General features: G+C 39.5%; 1 protein-coding gene and 1 long non-coding RNA gene across 2 annotated transcripts in view; both read right to left on the bottom strand.

Moving 5' to 3' along the window:
• The window catches only part of LOC145457204 (proto-oncogene tyrosine-protein kinase Src-like), an 86708-nt gene that overhangs the window by 27235 nt on the left and 38393 nt on the right, over nucleotides 1-21080 (bottom strand). The window contains exons 4-9 of the mRNA XM_080335386.1: nucleotides 18532-18637; nucleotides 17079-17177; nucleotides 15898-16001; nucleotides 14229-14375; nucleotides 12923-13075; nucleotides 12300-12418 (exon numbers count right to left, since the gene is read on the bottom strand). Of these exons, the coding sequence (XP_080191512.1) occupies nucleotides 12300-12418; nucleotides 12923-13075; nucleotides 14229-14375; nucleotides 15898-16001; nucleotides 17079-17177; nucleotides 18532-18637 (728 nt within the window). The remainder of the gene's footprint in view (nucleotides 1-12299; nucleotides 12419-12922; nucleotides 13076-14228; nucleotides 14376-15897; nucleotides 16002-17078; nucleotides 17178-18531; nucleotides 18638-21080) is intronic.
• On the bottom strand, nucleotides 3841-6411 carry LOC145457479 (uncharacterized). The gene is made up of 3 exons (XR_013920889.1): nucleotides 5401-6411; nucleotides 4884-5014; nucleotides 3841-4050 (listed from the first exon to the last, which is right to left on the bottom strand). It is a non-coding gene; the product is annotated as an uncharacterized LOC145457479 (long non-coding RNA).

The following is a 21080-nucleotide window of genomic DNA, read 5'->3' as shown; positions in this document are numbered from 1 at the left end:
ACGCCGTTTCCCATGATCGAAAGTGAGATATCTTCTCTCTCTTGCCAAGTAATCTTTTCTCAATTTGCAAGGATGCTAAAAATTCCAACTATTTCTCTTCCAAGTCTCAAACCCTATGTCAGATCATTTAACTTGTATTGATGGACTACTCTACGTTATGAATCATCTTCGATCTTCATCTTTAGGCCTGCTCTTCCCAGATCTTCATCTTGATCCAAATTATTGAGCGTACAGGAGTTTCAGGTTACACTGGATAATCTGAATGGGCCGTTGGACCTCTAGTTGATAGTAAATATGATGTTTATTTTACTTGCCATATCCTGCAATTTGCAAGTACTTTTTTCCTGAAAATTCAATTGAGCCCTTGGCTATATAACTTATTATAGGATAGGGTTGCCATACGTCCGGAATTACCCGGACGTGTCTGGAATTTCACTGTGAAAACTGCGTCCGGGAGGAATTTCTAAAATATGCATAAATGTCTGGAATTTCAAAGGGATGAAGTAAGCTCATAATTTTTTCGTAAATCAACATAAACAATATTATTTTTAGGTAGAATTTATGCTAAATGTTTTTTATTTCGATTTCGTATCATATATATTGGTTTCAATATGGAGACTAACACCCTCGCAAAAACTGTGATCAAACATAAATAAAAATAATATTCATTCACAAAAATGAGTCTAATTGTAATCGCAATTATAATATAACGGTATTATATTCATAGAGTCGGTTATGGCCGTTTAGATGCTTTATTCAAAGATAGTGATTCTGGGGCTAGTTCACCATTATTCTGGGGTTCGTGAAGATGTTGAACGTAATCAGCTTTCACAATAGGCCATGAGTAAGTATGCGCAAATGTACCGATCTTTAATTGGTAATCAGCTCATTATATTTGAGCTGAGCCACGGAACATTTTCAAAGTGGAAATGGAGTCGCGACTATGGAAATTCGGAAGCCACCGGATGTGCGGTATTTACATATCTCAGAGGTTCAGTGCGCACCGGAATTAGTTATTCTTATCTGTGTGACATGAATATGACTTAACGATGAGCAATTACGCTCCCTGCATTTTCGAATTCATCATTCTCCACAGCTCTGATCACGTGGGCGGAGGATCACAATTTTATAGTAATGTATGGAAGAACCAATATTATTGACATAATTCAATCAAGTCCTTTAACGACCAGATGCATATAGAAACCAGATTCATATAGCATCGATTAACCTACAGCGAGGCCAAGATCAGTGTATATTTGGGGGGAAGGGGGCTGGAAAAATGTGGCAGCGGACCTGGTTACAACTTATAACACACAGCCACATACTCCTGAACCGGATCGTGACCACCCCAAGTCAGTGGACAACACTTTGCTGGTGTGACCTCACATTGATCGATAATGTGCTCATGCCTCATTTTGAAATCAGCTAGGGGTCGATAAAGAGCGTCCGGAATTTGTGCTACAAAATATGGCAACTTTGTTATAGTAATATGGCTAAATTCGATAAAATTTGCATATTCCGTGCATATGTCGTATACGAAAAACTTGACGTATAGAAGAAAACCAGCGGAATTTTAGGAATCAGCACGCCAAAAGTAACCTAAATCAAATGCAAAATCAAAGTCAACAAATTTTTCGTTCAAAATTATTGCCCAGTGTTATCAGCTCGCTGACAATATAGACTAGATATAACACTTTGAAAGAAATATCGATAATAGCCATTAGAGCTGAACAAATATTGGCAATTCTGTGACGTCACATCTTGATAGTGGGCACTTGGAGAACTATATTCCGAAACTCCTAAACTGGGGATATTGATATATTGCTCACAGCTAAAAATGTTGGTATGCAGCCAATCTTGTTCATTTCACGTTTAAACATAAGAAATAATGTTTTGGAAATGCACCGCAGCTAGATGAAATAGCTTTTGAAAATTGGCAGAATTTTTCGATGTACGTGCTAGTTATCGGCTGTGCTACTTATTGTTTATGCCAGTGTAGCCATGAAAAAGAATTGCTTAACCCATGAGAAGGCTTCTATTCGACGATGGTGATGGGTACTTTATTTTGGATGTCTTTGTATTGTAACAATTGCTGTCATTGCTAATTATTTGTCTTGAAATAACGTGGTTAAAAAAACATTTTTGTAAGTTTACTGGCTAGCTGATTAAATTGTTAGGTTGGCTATAAAAACGCACAACAAAATTTTAATAGTAATTATTGATAGAATTTCGCACCGTGAATACTACTCCTTTCAAATCCCAAATTTTCTACTTCAATAACTTTCCTTTTACAGGTTGGAACTTGAAATGGAGCCAAATACATTAATTGCGACAGCAATGGATGTAGACAGGACCGTAACTGCCGCACCCCGAATCCCCTGATTGGGGCGCCCGGGCTCGAAACGGGCCCAAAATTATTTCGTGAATTAGCACAAATTTTAGTGTTTTTTTTGGGGGGGGGGAATTTACGCAACTTTTCAAACTTTTCGCGCTTATCGCGATTTAATGTTGCCGAATATCTCGATTATTTGGCACCCTTCCCTCAAGATGAAACACACATGATTTATAGCAGGGGTGTCAAACATACGACACACGGACCACTCATCAGGCCCACCAGGCGATTTCATCCGGCCCGCGAAGTAATTCTGAGTAGGTTGAAAAATCCTTATATTATCTAGCACATTTCTAACAAATGTTGGGATTTATAGTAAAAATTACTTCCAATGAATAATACATCGCGTCAGCAAATGTAGATTATATTCAAAGGCTACATTATAACCATTCGACACCGGTGTTGCGGTTTGATAAAATATTGATAGCAATATATATGCAATTCCCAATCATATTGACCGATTCAATCATGAATTGTAGAAAAAATTTTCGCTTCGCGCGTTTAGGTAACAAAGGCTGTCTAACTAAACAGTCCAACAAAACTCGGTGATACGTTACGTAGCGGCATAACGTATTGGCTGGAAGGTGGTCTGGGGCACTAAGCCACCGAAAAGTTTGGTTTATCACCCATAGGAGGTCCAAGACCAACGTTTTGGGGGGGTTCTGACGAAGGGCTGTTTCGGTCCTGGATGTAGGTTTATTTACATGCAGGCATGTAATCCTGATTTGTACGGACGACATACAGACCTGCCACGTAAGTGGTGGAATTACAGTCTCGGTCGCAAACGTACAGGAAAAGATTGGATCTACCGGAGGGGACTGCAACAATACATTATGGCGTGTAAAGTAAGAATACGGGATGGGTGTAATTTAAATTTACGATGACTGGCGGTTACTGTTATATTACCGCGAAGTGTCTGGCTACCGTGCTTCCGAACATTTCAGGGTAAACCAAATTATTATTTACAGTGTATCACACGATATCGCAAATTTAGCAACAGATGTTGATTAGAAACAGATAAACCGAATATTTGAATTACTCATTGTCCCGCTCACTGACACTGTGTTTGTGCTTAAACCCCAGTCACAAATTCCGAAAATATACTTCGTATCGGCACACTGTAAAAAATAAAAACCTCGATTTACCGCGAAATGTTTGGAAGCACGGTAGCCAGACATTTCGTGGTAATTTAACATTACCGTTAGTCAATGTAAATTGAACTTACATTCGTCCGGTAATCTCACTTTACACGCCAGACTGTAATGTTACAGTCACCTCCGGTATATCCAATCTACATTTTATCCTGTATATTTGCCACTCAGACTGTAATTTTACCGCCTACCTACATACATGCTGTCTGTGTAAATCAGGATTACATACCAGCTTGTAAATTCACGTACATCCCATACCTATCGCAAAACAACCTGATGCTAAAATAACGCAAAAGCTTCTTCACAGCCCCAAAACGAGATTGGAACAAACTGTATATTCATTCATGATTCACAATGAGAAGATTATCGAAGTATTGCTGCTGGAGGTCTAATTCTTCCTCATGAGACGTGCAGTAACACGAGTGGTCTTCCACCATCGGCCAAACTTCCAATTGTTTTTCTTTCTCGTCCTCATTCCTTCTGTGTAGCTAGTATCTTGCAGCTCCACTAAAAAGAATTCATGCGTAAGTCATTGTGTGGTGACGGCTCCGCCTTTTACATGATATAGCAGAGATTCATGACCTACTTCACCATGCACTTTATTGCATGCTGTTATTTCTTGACCCCCGATCAGGATTGTCCAGCGTATCGGTAGTGGAAATATATTGAAATCGCCCAAATGTACCATAAAAAAAATTCTTTCGTGAGGAGAACACGATTCTGATTCCTGGTCAGATTTAGAAGGGCGCTACTATATTAAAATCGAAAAATTAAGTTATGTTGAATTGCGTGGAGCGCGAAGAAAATTTCAAGAATAATTAAAATCTCTAAAAAAATTGGGAGTGAATTAGTAATTTCAATTTGCATGTCGACGGATGCTAACACATACTAATCGAATTAGGTGTTGGCGGCCGCACAAATTCCCATCTACGGCAGCAGGTTGCCCATCCCTGATCTTATGTCTTACGCCATTGAATCCGTATTCCAGTCTTTACCATTTTTGACAAATTTCCCCAAACTTGTTTGAAAATAACAAAAAAACATTGGACAGGACATCAATTTGTTTCAAGGTAGGTTGCACTGAGACTAACCCTAATGCTAGTAGTGTCTACAGAGAACAAGGCGTCGTTCTGTATTGCCATGCCCAATTTGATCAGTTTTGGAATTGAATTGAATCAAATTGTGTTGATATGGGGTAGCTTAATTGAGGGCGAAACCGAGCAACCTATATTGCATCGAAGTCTGTCTTACGCAGTGCAGTTCGTCAGCTATTAACAACAGCTATCCAGCGCAAAGAGCTTTAGGCTACTGCCAAAGCTATGAAGTAATGAATGACTTACACGTGGGAATTCCTCTAAATCTTCAAAGAATATCACAAATTTGCTTAAATGAAGTTGAGCGCGACTGCTGGAGTTTGAATTTGGCGAGCTTTCTTTAATACGAAATAAGTTTCATCTTCAACAATCGTCTTCTGAAAATGGTTGTGAAACACATGTTTAGTCAGAATTCATACAGACTTTGTCAATTTCTCGCGTTCCCCGGGTTGAGAACCACTGATCTTATGTATTGAAGCAAAAGGTTCCTCATTTGAGGTGGCATGTGTACCAAACAAATCTAGCAGTGGATGGAAACATGTCTATGCTATGGCTCAAAATGACATAAACATACCAACAGTTTCAACTACTCCGCGGCAGAGTATGTGGTGTCACAGGTCAGTATATAGGTCGACTAACATCCCAAAACATCCCAGAACAGAGAATGCGGCGAATGAAATATTTGAATCATGAAATCAAAGTCATCCCGGTGGTGTGCACAGTCGTAGATATTCAAGGTAACGAATACTATGTAGTACTGTACCTTTTACAATGCGCACCCCAATCAGCATTCCTAGGAATCTTCAACGATCGTGTCCACTTTCTTCAAGCACAAGCTTCGCTCCACCCTTTGCTCAAATCTCTGTAATGGCCAGACGACGATACGCCACCCTAACCATTTCAAAATAAGTGGTATTCATCCGCGGACATGCCACCAATAATATTTACTGGCCACTGCGTTATAATGTTTGATTTAGGTCGTTTTTTTTTACAGAAACATTTATCATTACATCTAGTTCCTTTCTTTCACATCTAATTGCGTATAAATTGATATTTATTCCATGTGATGTCACTACTTACCGTACTTACGTAACCAGACGCTGCTTGTGATGTCACAATGGTGCGTTGGTTGTTTACTACGAATCTCAGAAAAATCAGTAACGCGTAACGGTAACCTAATGTAAGCTATTACAGGTCGCCTTGTTCGCCATTAAGAACTGGTCAACTTAGCATGCGGCGCTGATATTTCTAGTTTCCCGAACAATATTATACATCCTAAACTGATATTCCAACTCATCAGTCCTATCCGTGACAAGGAATGTAACCAGCGAGACCGGTCGATAGCCACAGCCTTTAATATAATATAGTGGCTATATCTACGATTTTCAGTTGTTTCTTTTACCCTACTATGTACTATACTGAAATTGGTACTAGGGCCAACAATTTATGTATGACAGACCCCAGTCTCGCGAACGAGGTTGAATCAGGTCAAATCACCACGAGAATGATATCGGTAACATTCAGTTCCACGTATACATTGGCTGCATAGATTTTCAAGCTAATCAATTTTGCCAATAGCCTGTTAAACTTCAGAAACGAGTAACTGTCTGTAATTTTGCGAAGAAATTCTGGTAACTTGACTTTAGAGCTAAATTGAGGCAATATTACATATCAAAATGTAAAATTACAAGCTACGCACAGTTATTGGCAGCTACCGGTAATTCGTTGCAAAATTTACGGAGATTTCCCAGTAAATCTACCAGATTTTTTACAGTGCAGTTGGACTCAACAATACGAAGATCACTGTTTCATCTTTAGCCTTGATTAGTGTGAACGAACGCGTTGGTAAAATATCAGCAATCATCTGCAATAAACTGATTGGCTTGTACCAGACCTGGGCAAAGTGCGGCCCGCAAAGCTATTCTGTGCGGCCCGCGAAAGGTTGCTTGGAATTCAAAACATAAAACTTGCTTTTTGAATGATTAAAACAATAGTCTCTATCAACTCAACTCATGTGGCAAATATGAGTAGCAATTAAAGTAACAAGAAATCACTCTTTCCATATAGTTTAATTCAAACCTTCCTGCAATTGTCACATTACGCAATATACGTTATGTGTTTCAAATTGTTACGTGCTAAGTTTTCAAATCCCTAATTCGTAAAACAAGCCAATCAGTGCTCGCGATTACTATATGACTCATCATATCTATCAGACTATCACCCATAAAGGATTAACGGGCATGCCAAAAAAGAAAATTGAAAGACTTTCTAGCACTAAATATTTGTATATAGGAGTCAGGGGTGTAAAGCCGTCCCTTTAGTTATTGCCGAGCATGTCGCCGACATTAAGGATTCTAATTAATGTCGGTCTTACAACAAAAATACGAAACACTCGCTCAAGGGAGGGCGAAGTTCAGAAAAATGCAAGCTGCGCTCAACATCATGGCTATTAAAGATTCACATAACTCGGAAGGCAGCGACCAAGAAAATAAGCTTTGTACTATTGCATATACATTTCAGTGCATGGGTTCTCTAAGTGGAGGCGTGAAAGCATCAGAAGACGGGCGCGAAGCCGAAGTTAAATGAAAATTTTTTTCGCGCTCCGGGCGATTCCCCACAGCTTTCAGTTATTGATCTGTGTATTGTCAGACTTTGATATTTCACAATTCACTCATCAACACCCATAAACTCCCATGCCATCAATCGATCAGTTGGGTTTTCTAGCATTCTGGTTGCGCTTCTTAATATTTTGTGATATCATGATAAAGGGGGTGCGGGCCACTATCCGCGCGAAGCGCGAAAATTCTTTAAAGTATATAGGTCAACAATAGGTCGATAATATTGGTACTTGGGTATATTGCGGGCCTGCTGTATATCGCTGGACTCAGTTCGCAAGGACTGGATTATTCGGCGTCTGGACATATCGATATCGAAAGCTTTGGCCAACATGCGTCAATCATTTTGTGCCTCGGTTTCATCGTCGACGGTCATTCTACGACCGCAAACGTAAGGTCGCATGTTGGACGACGCTTTCTCTCGTAATTGCGAATATAGATATACTCCATCTGGTACATTAGGCGTTCTTTTATTTTCAGGAGAGGGTAACAATATCAAAGGCAAGAAATCGAGTGACAACATATTGCGGGAAGAGGGAAGAAAAAATTTACTTTATATAAATCCACCGCAGAATATTCTGCTTTATAGTATTGAACGAAGATCTACCAAAAATGTGACTAGCCCACGGGTCTGCCAATGCGTCGGAACTGATATTCTAGTCGTCACATCCCAAGTGTTGCGGCCAGACTAAATAAATTTTTGGTTGGCCTTGCAAGTTCATAATCTGGGCAATATATTTTTGATAATATTATCGATTTCGAAAATAACCTCGTGGGCCACTCATAACCTTCTCGCGGGCCACATGCGGCCCGGGGGCCACGGGTTGGCTGGACCTGTTATACAGTGTGCATGCGACTAGCGAGTATACATTTTCATGAACCACGACGAAATTTTGGCTTTTCGAGTATTTCACAATATTCAAGTACCACATACCTGTTTTTAGATCTGAAAACCTTCCCTATAACATCACTTTGAAACGCTACTAGGCGGTGACAGATCTGTTATATCGTCAAATTGCCCATAGGCCTATCCGTGATGATAACACATGACCTGAGTAAGATTCGTGATTGAAAATTTTTGACTCGGGAGGGACCTTTTGTAGAATGACTAGGACTGGCTCGGGTCAAAGGTTGAGTTCGGAGAAGGACTTGTGACTCGGAACGCCGTGACTGGCTTTCAACCATGGACACAGCAAACTGTTAACGTGTGATGAGGAATAGTAATCGATCAAAAGGTCACAGCTTCAGTATTTTGCTATATAGACAACTCGTAATGACAACCATTAGCATCCTGTTCCCCCTTATTGTATAAGTAGTTACATCTTGTAACATTTTGGGTCGTTTTATCGTGCTGGCGAATAACGTAGCCGTACGCATCACCACGGTAACATCAATGGGTTGTTTGGCGATTGTACATTTCTACCACTATATGCCACATTAATTACGATATTTAAATTATTATTCGATGATCAATCTAACTCTTCCTGTAATATGACGTCGGCAGTGACATGATCAATAGCTTACTTATCAGAAGCATACCCGAAACCGGATTAGGCTCAAATGCTGTTGTATGAGATCAATCTTTGTTAAATTTTGAAATATTTTACCTATAGTTGTGACACATACAATGTCCACTAGATGCCAAATTTTAACGCAACAGCTTTTATGATGTCATGTATTTGTCCTCTCTCATGTTGTCTATATCAGTGGTTCTTGACCTTTTTCACCTCGCGGACCGGCAAAATTTCAAAAAATGTCTGGCGGACCGGTGAACTTTCAAAATCGAAATGAAGCCAAAATGTAAAGCATGCAACCGTTTTTTGCAATTATATGGTGCTAGAGAGTGACATTTAGAAGGTTTTGATCGTAAATAATTATCTTCATGATACTATCCATGTGATTTTATGGTAGTCAGTCTGCTGAGTCGATGTAAAATGCCCTTGTCCAGATAAACGTGCTACCGTCCAGAGTCGTTCGCATCGAAGTCTGTGGGCTTAACCGACCACGCCAAGTCGAATTATATTCTTCTCTTTGACAATATCGAGACAAGAAGCGTTTCGGAGTCGCACCAAGCACCTTGTCGTGCTACCTTGCTCCTTGCCCACTGCCACCAGACGCATAGACTACTGTTGCAACTACAAATACAATGCGTGACGCCAGAAAACACCTTACAGCAACTATACCGGCCGTAGGCTACCTGCCGAAAAAGCACTTCGTCAGCCCAGCCTCAAAAGCGTTGGTCTTGGTCCCCTCATGGCGATAAGCCAAACTTTCCTACAGTTGGGTGGATATTTTCACCTGTACTTGTGAAGACATTCGTTGTACTCAGTGTATGCAAAGAGTTCGAGTAGCTTAGTCGCACCAATAGCGAAAATTTTCCATCATCGGTTTTCAATCGGTTTTCTCGCCGCCGAATTTTTGGCACGCCTTTCGTAGATGTTAGCCTAATCTTCATTATTATGTGTTGGTACGTCGTGGCGCGGTAATGGCTGACGCCCAAATGCCTGTTTCTATAAATCATGCGTATTTCTCGGAGAAGGGTACCTAATAAGCAAGACATTTAGTGACACTAAATTGTGCAAAGCACGAAAAGAAATTGAAAAATGTTGGAAAAAGTTTCAAAAAAATACGCTATGATTTATGTTCATCAGGGTTGTAATGACTCTCGAGAGTCATTTTTTTTTTCAAATGAAAAATGACTCGACTCGACTCGACTCGACCTGAACTCGAGTCATTGCGTATGACTCGGACCTAGTAATATGACTCAAGACTGGGTCTACCAAGACAGGCATTTCATTGTAATTTCGAAGAATAGTAAAGTTATCACACTGATATTATTTCGTCTATCAGTACCGGTACTTGAAAATGCTACCAGAAACTGTTGAAAATGAGAGAAATGAGGATACGGCATTATAAATGAGAAGCATTCAATATCACCGAGTAGAGTTGTAAAAAGTGGGTTTCACATGACATTAACTCGAAACTGAACAGTCCACACAATGACTTGGACTCGGGCTCGAGTCAAAACACGATGACTCGGACTCGGCAGTCTACTCAGTGACTTGGACTCGGACTCTACTCGGTGGTGAATTGAAAATGACTCGACTTGACTCGAGTCAAAACTATAAAAGTGAGATTGACTTGCGACTCGGAACCTTGTGACTTGGTTACAACCTTGATCTTCATTTACAAAATAATTCCGGGCTATTTTCAAGCTCAGCCCCTCTCCGATTGGGCGGTTTTGGGTGCCCCGGCTACGGTCCTGCACGAAATGAATGAATTGAAGACGAATGCTCGCGCAAACTGCGCTGTTTAGCGATGAGTCAACTCGTACTGGTTCTATACTTATGTCGCTCGGATGTCGTCAAATGACACGTCTGGAACTTTAAGTCAAATCGAACATGTTTCCAGCCGGAATTTTACCTCACAAAGTTCTGAATCAGTTTAAAACTTGATGTTCTAGTTATTTTATCAATGGAAAAGCCTTTTACATTGCATCTTGAATTTAAGATATAAAATTGTAATATACTCGGCGGTCCGGCAGGAATGTCGTCGCGGACCGGCACCGGTCCGCGGACCGGCGGTTGAGAACCACTGGTCTATATCACACAATTTTGACAAATTATGATCACGCTATCAACCAAGTACAACAACCACATTTCTTCAAATATTTAAAAATTCCATTTTTTTTGTGCCGGTCGTCAGTTGCTACAATAGTAAATATAATTTTCACGATGGTTGTAGAATGTCAATCTGCAAGTTCCCGTGAAATACGGCCTATACTTGATTACGTGGAAAGACATTGAATGCCCCTATTACTGATTCTGTGGCCCGTAGCGTCATCAAAAACTAGGAAATTGGCCCGCGAGCACATGAGTTTGAGACCCAGCTATAATACATGGATTAACTTGTGAGAAATTAATGGTCAGTCTAACATTGATCAGACATTCAAATCTCGTATACTCAATATATAATATGTCAATCTCAAGTTATATCGCCGAGCAATAATTACTGTGGCGTACAGTATATAAACGACTTTTACTGTTAAATCAAAAATATAGGTGCGTAAATGCGACTGAGATTGCTAAGTAAGAAGTTATTACGACACCGGGTGATATTTCATGGACTGACTCTGTTGCGTGTTATAAGATGTTGAAATGACAGAGCGCAACGTAATAGTGACAGCATTTTCAAAAACTCACTTGCGACAAAAATCACTAGAATACTGACAGCGTTGCAAGGTTTCAATCCTTATGTCAAATTAATATGTGAATAATCCGAGGTACAAGCGAGAAACACTATTCATGATAATGGATTTAACACAGTACCATGTTAATGAACTTGAAGCAATATCCTTAATTCCAAGGAGACAAATTTGTTTGGTATCAAGTCACGACCGAAAGCGCGTTCTGTAACATAACAAACTAATTACCGGTTCATTTTAACCTCACGACCGATCGTCGTTTTTTTTTTACCGAGTCACCATTTCTAAGTTTGCTTATCAATATCCGAGCGAAAGCTGGTTCTTTGATGTCGCCATTCATTTGTTCATTGTTTATAATCTCACGGCCGATCGTAGGTTTTTTGATGACTCAGCACTTCTTTGTTGTTTGTGACGACATATTTCTTCGTTTCTCTATTATAATGTCACCAGTATTCCTTCATGAAAATCTCAGCATTTGATAGAAATTGTGCTATAATGCAAGTATCTTTTCATTTACTAAGCATTGCTTGGCGGGTCGGATAAAATCGCCCAGCTGTCCGTATGCTTAACATTCCTTTTCTGCACGTAAATATCGTATAATCAGCAAACTGTCGTAGGTTACTTTAACTCGCTTTCAAGCAGAGATACTAATACCAATATTTAATGAGTAGATTATAATTAAGGCAATTTTGATACTTTTTTGACTTATTTTGACAGCTCAAAAAATCGCCCTTGTTGTAAGGTATAACCTAGAAAAGGGATATAATATCAAGATGTTTGAGATGTCGCACCGACTGATGGATTACTGTAGCCAAAACGTATTTTAGTATTCAGAAACTTTACCAGAGAATGAAATCCGATGATATGCTCGTGTCGCAACGTTTTCATGTGACAAGCTTCCAAGTCGTTGATAATGAAGTCTAATTTCCTAATCAATACATTCATCCTTCCATTCCATGTCCCTGACAATACGAATTGATGTAGTATGATCAGTAAACCGATAAACTACTTCTTATAGATTTAGCCTACGTAATTCTAGTTAGTGCTAGGCTATAGTTTCAGTTGAGCGCACACCTCCATATACACGCGTCTTCGATGACAACATTACTGCCCTAATCATTGAAATCTTGAAAGTTGGGCAGTATTTGATGACATTATCAAGATATACCGTACGAAAATCCTCTCACCCATCTCGGTATCAACTACCGTTCAGATCACCACAGACCAATATGGGATGTTGAATTAAATCATTGCTAGAGACGGATCGACAGTAACTGTGTTGAATAGACTACCAAATTCAGAGTGAAGCTCGTGATTTTGCATAGTGTCCACACTACCTTTGACTACGCGCTGGTGCAAGGACATTTCGATATGGCAGAGGCCTATATGACATGTTAAAATGGCATCCCGGAGATATACATAAATGATGAGGATGAAAAAATATATTAAAACAAATACTACTTTACCTCTCCACCATTCGCCGAAATACCCTCTGCTGATTTCCGTCTTATTCCGGAGTAGCTTTTTGGGAATGCTGACATCATTTATCATAGTTGAAGTTTCGGCAAATATTTCGTTTATAGGACAGGCTGATTTCAAATTATACTCTGTCCTATCATCTGTAGAGCAGTGTCACAAACATTATTCTCATAGCAACAGTGTGATAATCGTTGTTCACGTTGAACCAGTCGGACTTACATCTTACAAATGAAAAGAAATACCCACACGTCAATAGCATCGTATAAAGAATATGATTTATACATCTTTTTCATTATTTTTGGTATCTTTTCATAGTTTCATTGTGAATGGATAAACTTTGAAGTGAGAGATACAGACATGATTGACTTACATTACCAAACACAACGAAAGTGGTGTAAAACATTACACCGAAATGTTCAGTATCAAGATGGGTACGTAAATCTTTTTTATCGGGTACTCAAGAGTGCTTTGATTACTTGCTCTGCTCATAGTTAGCTATTGTTGTGTTTACATATCGTTTGAAATTTTCCGTCAATAGTCATTAAAAAAATCTTCCAACTGTTCACTGCATTATTCTTAACAGTGAAATCCTCACAACACATGACCACTATTGCCTCTTTACCGCAACACCAGTGCATAACTTCAGGAATGGCAGGCCTACCTGTTTGTGGCGCGATTTAACATTTTGCATCAATCGCAAATAGATCTTGTTATTTTTCAGCGAAGGCTGTAACGCTTCCACAAATAAGGTTTTTCAAACTGGGTTATCAAGTACTTTTAGGCCTTCCATTTTCTACTTCCACTCCAAGTACTTTAGGCCTGTCTTCGAAATCCTTGTATAGAAATTGAGTCGAAATTTGCAACATCACTTTACGTCTAATCAAGTAGCCACAACGATTACTTTTAGCACCTCTTAATATATCAATCGCACACCGCAACAAACTTCTGGAGCGATGGTCTGTTGAATTTCAAATTCAACAAAAATTGGAACATTTTTAGCACAAACATAAAACCGGTTCATGGAATAAAAATTACCACATCAATTTTAGTCGATAGATGAAGTCGATTGTTAGCAATGAGACTACCCCATTAGGTCTCATGGGTACAACATTGTATACCTACATATAAGAGAGTATTCACCGCTGACAGGAGTCTGCTTTTATTCATTCATTTATTTCATGTTATCTAACAGTAAGTGACGACAAGCATCAATTTCCAACCGAAATCGCAGCATACCCAAATGGGATTGTAATATTGCATTGATGAAATATCAGATAGTAAAAGTATACGTACTTTGGTAGTAACTCACAAGCCCATGCAAATATTCAAAGCGCTTTTCGGCAGACATCCCAAAAGTACCATCTTGATAATTGTTAATTGGATAATGATGCACACATAATTCCGAATCTTTTCCTTCGAGAATTGACAGGTAGTAATTCCCTTAAAAAGGCATTCAATGTAAACATTGAGTATAGCGACAAAATATCCTCACTTCAATCTCGAACAAGTAAGTATGAGAAATGCATAGATCAGATTTGAAATTTTACAGGAATGGTACCCCGTCTGCTACGTAACCGTGGGTAGTAACCATGGTTCTAATGACTTGAGTCATGACTGGACTCGAGTCGCGATTTTCTGATGACTCGACTTGACTCGAGTCATTTTATGAATATACGGAAATGACTCGACTCGACTCGAGTCAATCCGTGCATTGACTCGAATTGGACTCGAGTCATTGTGCATGACTCGAACCAAGTCATATGACTCGAGACTCAGACGGCCAAGGCCGACATTTCATTGTAATTTCGAAGAGAAGTAAAGTAACCACACTCTTGGGATTTCGTCTGTTGTTACTGGTACTTGTGAAAGCGAACAGAAACTGCTAAAAGTGAGAAAAATTAGCATATTATAAATGCGAAGTATTCGATATCACCAAAGAGAGTTATAAAAAGTGTATTTAACAAGGCTTTAACTGGAAACTGAGCGGTCAACACAATGACTCTGACTCGGACTTGACTCGGTGGTGAAGTGAAAATGACTTGACTTGACCCGAGTCAAAACTATAATAGTGAGATTGACTTGTGACTTGGAGCCATGTGACTTGGTTACAACTCTGGTAGTAACCTATACTAGTTAGTATCTGTCAAACCCGCGCAACACTAACGCTAATCTGCAAGGCTTGGCAGAACCACAAATTTTCAGCGAGTCATAAAAACAAAAATCCAACGAAATCCACATAGTATCGCATTTCTACGACATTATTGCTATAGATTACAGGTACGCATAATGAACTGTTCATCAAGAGGGTGTTAAAAGAACAAAACCATTAAAATAAAATTTTTAGCACATAAATAAAACAATCTAATCGATATTCATTGCAAATCCGCGCTTCCCATTCTGATATAAGTTCGGAAACGATAGGATTAACCTTTTAAAGTGTCATCTCGTTGTTCGATTCGAAACTTAATAACGTGAGAACAGTAGCCTAATATCATACGAGCTTATAAATATTGGAGATTAAATTGGCATTTCAGTAAGATTGAGTTTCGATTTTGAACCTCAAATTTTCCTGCGTACGCCACCGCACCCGTCGTGCCGACACAACAGTCCGAATTTGACTACTGATCGAACCTAAATGCCCGCAACCGATGATGGACAAGACGAGCATATCAATACAAATCAGGTGTATAAATTGAGTGTGTGTCTTTCTCCTCCAGAGAAACGGCTGAGACTGACTCAGAGAACCTCTAGGGTACTAACTTGGCACTCCAAAACAAATGTTAGCAACCTGATGCCCGAGGTTAGTCAAATCTCGGTATACCGCACACGACTGGATACTTCGTAAAAGAGTACACAAAATGTTCAATAGTGTAGGCCTATTGGTTTCAGATTTTCATTAAATGCTCTTACAAAATCATTCCTTGGGTTAGTAAACGTCATCACGAATAAATACAGTTCACACCTTCAAGGTCTTCGTTTTCTCGGACGAGAAATGTGCCAGCCATATTCCCTTTACTAGTGAGCACGCGCACTGTATCTCTTACGTCCAGTTTACCAAAGAACCACCTGTCAATATTAAGAAGAGAATCCGACTTTGAAACTGAAAAACTTTAAAACTGCTTATCTATTTGCGCAATATTTGATCATGGTTTTAAAGCACAGGCCAATATAATACTTGGAATCTGCAACAGCAAAACCTTCTTAACCGGCCATTACTTCTTGGCATTATGAGAAAATATACTAGCGGTATCTTAATGAGAATTGATCACATAATCACGCAATAGAATCGGAAATCAAGTTAGAAAATGGTGTCAACTTCAAGACGACATTTAAGCATGTGCTGCTAGGTCCTAATGAAACGTGACCGGAGGACTCCTAAATGTCCTCTTTTTTGAGATTTTTGGATAAAGGTGCGTGGAAATTGAGCTGAGATATAGGAATTCAGCGGCCAAGTAACGGTCCGACGGGTTTTTCAGGACCTGAGCCAGAAAACGACCTTTTTCCGTAATTCGGGATTTGAGCCGGAAAGATGACCTTTTTTTTTAATCAACCGACCATAAAGATGGAAAATTTTACTTTATTTTCTGGATTTTACTCCAGTACTGTAAGTCTGAAATTTTGAATAAGTGTCCTCTTTTCAGATTTCCAAAATATGTTAACCATGAATATGTAGATTTGCTTGTAACTCATACAGATGCAAGGCTATTGTAATATGTTATGTCAACTGCTTGTTCATTCTTAAGTGATAGTATTTTCCATCCAGTGGGAAAAGTACATGTCTATTTGTAATATACATTTATTACCGGTTTACCACTTATTGTTCAAGGGGTGTGTTAATTCGTTAAATATCAGGTCGTTCTTACGGATTCCTATCCTTTCATTGTATTTCTATATCGTAGTAATTTGAACAGATAAACAAAATGTTTTCAGGAATAAAAATAGAAATTGAAGCACGAGGTTCTAACTTTAACCATATAAGGGGGTTCCAGGAATAGAGATGAGCAGTTTTACGAAAAACTTGCGCCGTAATGGCATCACATGATTAGTTACTTAATCGAAGGTTGCGCATTTCTGTACCCGTCAGAAATCACGTAATTGTTTCACAAAGTAATAGGAATATTGTATTATTTCACACAGACTCACTCTTGACACTGCATGTTGGACGCTGGCATCAAGAATGACTTTGGCACATCCAAGATTTTTCCAGACAAGAGGTGACGACCTTTCCAAAATATTCCTTCCCTGCAAGATACATAATAAGCCTTCCTTATCTGGATTGTGGCATTACTTAAAAACATTGCTAGAATAAAGTTGAAACTAAATACCGTGCAATCCATTCTGAGAAGCACATAAACAACATTCGCGGGGCCATCAGCAAAAAGTGTGTCGATGAAATAGGATTTATAGGCATTGCAATCAAAATACCATCTTCGAACGAATTATCAAGACATACTATTTCCGGACGTACTTTACATTCAGTGTACGCCTACTTACAGCTTAACCCTATGAAATATTTATTGTAAATATGATTATACACTATAGTCCAGTGTTTCTAAACGTTTTGTGACCTTGCGAACTGATAAAACTTTAAAACAGGTCTTGCGGACAGGTGAACCTTCACAAATCAAAATTAACATTAAATTAGCTTACTTCAAATGTGTGCAATTCGAATGTATATTGCAAACTTAATTCAATGCTACCTTTATTATCTTAGATATTCATTCGTTCAAACATACATTCAACATTTCTGCAAAGCGAAGCTTGCGAAGTCCAGGTGGCTTATGTCCAGTATTTGAGTATACAGAGAGAGAGAGCAAGAGAACTCTGGTCGCTTCGTTGACAGATATTGTACGCATATGCAAATGGCCGGACAGCATTATGTCTGGAGTAGGTTCAAACTATTTTGCATGTCCGTGGCATTATCGGACCTAATTGCCACACGGACATCATATCTGGGGTATCTTAAGACACCTGAACAGTGTTGCCGCGCGCATATTATGTCCGGGGTATCTTTGAATTTTGTTGCCACTCGGACATCATGACTGGGAACTGTGTGCGGTTCGGACTGTGTTGTGTCACTCGGACATCATTTTGGGGTATCTTCGGAGTGTGTTGCTACTCGGATATCATATTTTTGGAGATCTGTTCGAACTTTCTTAGGCTACGCGGACGGGACACTGCAGATTGAATGGACATCTCAGATGATAGGGGTGTCTGCGACATCTCTTTGTGCCCATTGTGGAGTCAGCGAAGACGTGCGCCATTTTTCATGGATTGTCCGGCACTGGAACAACGCAGACAGATACTAAGAATAACAGCACATCGATGGAAAATCCCATTCAACTTGGACAACTTATTGACGGACACCAATATATTACAACACGTGATCGACTTTGTAGCAGCATCGGGACGACGTATATAATTATTTAAATTTGACTTCCCATTGAGAATATCATATACTGATTTTGCAATCTAGCTTGTACCATTGCAGGAATTTATTGTCATGTGGTGCAAAAGACCACACTGTTATAAGCACCATAACATGGTTTTACTAATAAATGATAAAACACTGCACTAGGCTACGTCCGACACGTACGGTTTTTCTTGAATCATTATAACAGCTCCCTTGCAAAGTGAAATCTCCATCAGTGAGTGGGCTTCATAGTGTTTGGTCGCTATGAAACGATCGTCAATTGTCAATGCTGCAATGAAAAGCATCGCTTAACCTAATTTGAGATCAGGGAAATATTGGTAAATGATAGGGATGGTGTGAACGCGAGGTTCACGTTCGCGTTCTGTGTGTGAACCTCGGAAATTTTGAGGTTCGCGTTCACAACAGAACCTTGGTAGGTTCTGCACTATGAACCTTTTTCATACATTGCAATTTTCCCTTCATTATAGCATCTTTGGTTTAATTTTATTGCATTTCAACTGCGGGCCACTCTATGCATGGCGCTGGCAGCATAAACAATCAACACTAAACGAGCATATGTAGGCTGCCTTGACAATCTGAGAAATTTTACTTCCGTTGTTGCAAAGTTTGCTCGAAATATCCAGCTTTCCGTCTGTGAATATTTAGTGACTCTTTGCTGTGAGCTTAACCCGCAATCACATAACATCAAGAGCGAAATACACTGCATGTAGTCAGCGAATGATGCTTATTAAACCAATCAATGAGATTGATATCGTTTTCTGATGTAAAAATCTAGCAGGCGTACGGGGTCAATCGTGATTTCATATTTAAACTGTATCATAAACACCAAATCCCAAATCCGTGCGATTGGGGTGTTGCCTACTGTTGTATAACTTGATACAATAAACATCACATTTACTATCAACTAGAGGTACAACGGCCCATTCAGATTATCCAGTGTAACCTGAAACTCCTGTACGCTCAATAATTTGGATCAAGATGAAGAGCAGGCCTAAAGATGAAGATCGTAGATTGTTTGTTTGTTTGTTTTGGGGTATTCATGGTGTTTGTCGACTACTATGGTCATTTACACCAGGCCGATATTCTTCTTATTTTCCGTAACTGCCGATTTATAGCACGGCCCACCTCTAGGCTTTTGTAAGAAACCGCTGACGCGGAGCCTAGGTAAACCTCCAACACTTAGGTATCGGAATTCGGAAGTCGACCTCGGTCGGACTCGAACCCGCACCCATTGCTAATGCATCCGCGGATTATACCACTGCGCTATCTCGCCACTATTGATAGTGTGGTAATATCGGTACCAAGTATAGAAACCCATTTTACACTCTGCTCAATATCCATGTAGCAATACTTAGGCGCCGAATACATTGTTCGGTCTGGCCGAGACCGTTGAGGCGTAAGCTTATATTCCCTGGCAAGTTTTCGTCAAAATTATTGGCAAAGCGACGGAAGATCTTGATTTTATGGAATTAATATATCATTTGATTGCCTCATTTGATACATTTGGCGACGTTTAAAACGTCAATATGTAGCCTACTTTAGCACTGTGCCATTATGTGGCCCGAGTCGTCGCTAGGTATCGTGTACACTGTACAGTACATATATTGTACAATACATATACATAATATAGGCAATTACATAATTGAAATGAAGGGTTGAAATTAGCAATATGACGTCACGTGACGTCATGAGGTTCACGTTCGCGTTCACACAGAACCTTTCGAAAAGGTTCGCGTTCACACGAACCAGAACCTTTCAGAGGTTCACACCATCCCTAGTAAATGAATTGTGTCGGATGTTGAGGTATGAAATTATTAATGAATGCAACAACAACAACAAAAACTACACACATCACATAGTCAAGTAACCCGAGCGACAAATACCTATCTCGGATAATTGCAGCAAAAATTGAATATTGTCCTTGACCTTTTACAGCATGCTCATAGGTGGAAACGATGCTACCGATAACTTAGAATATGCAAGCAAACCATATATCTCATGATCTCGACTCAGTGATGGTATGGTCTGTGTATACACATGATTTGTAGATCACCTATAATTTAATAAATATTTCTTTACTACTTCTACTCGGGTTTGCGTATGGAACGCATGTTTAGACAAGAAGGTCAACTGCCGAAAATCCACCAGATGAGACCTCTAATCTCGCTTACCTCATAAATCAGATTTTTCTCTCTACGAAGTTTGAAACGGCATATATGTAACACAAAAGCCCAACCCGTGATAGAGACACCGATGTACAATTGTACATCGTTGAATGTAATGTCCAGGATCGCGGTGACTCAAGTCCTACTCGAGTCGCAACCTTTAGGTGATTCGACTTGACTCTAATCTCACCATTGCTGCACAGCAATTGTATTAATGGATGCGTGTGGTAAGGGTACTCTGATCAGTTCAGCACGATTTCGCTCCCTCAATGCAATGTGGTTTCATAGTTTCGGAATCATTTGTGACTTGCTTACAACCCTGTTCATGGTGAACATGGCCACTTTGTGACTGTGTGGAAGGTACGGCGATATGGGGTATTGAAGCGCCATAAGTTTTGATTGAAACTAAAAACAGAAAACATTACATCTACGATGCTGCTATGGCAACTTATTTTTCTATTGGAGAAATACAAATTCATTTTAAGCTGAGCAAAAACTGCATTGATTGTTATTGCCGAGTTGTACCCATTACAAGATTATTTGTCT

The sequence above is a fragment of the Botryllus schlosseri genome, chromosome 15 (assembly GCF_051294905.1).
Source record: "Botryllus schlosseri isolate E-star chromosome 15, Bs_hap1, whole genome shotgun sequence".
NCBI lineage: Eukaryota > Metazoa > Chordata > Ascidiacea > Stolidobranchia > Styelidae > Botryllus > Botryllus schlosseri.
Note: the sequence above shows the minus strand (reverse complement) of the source record. Positions and strands in the feature narration are given on the sequence as shown.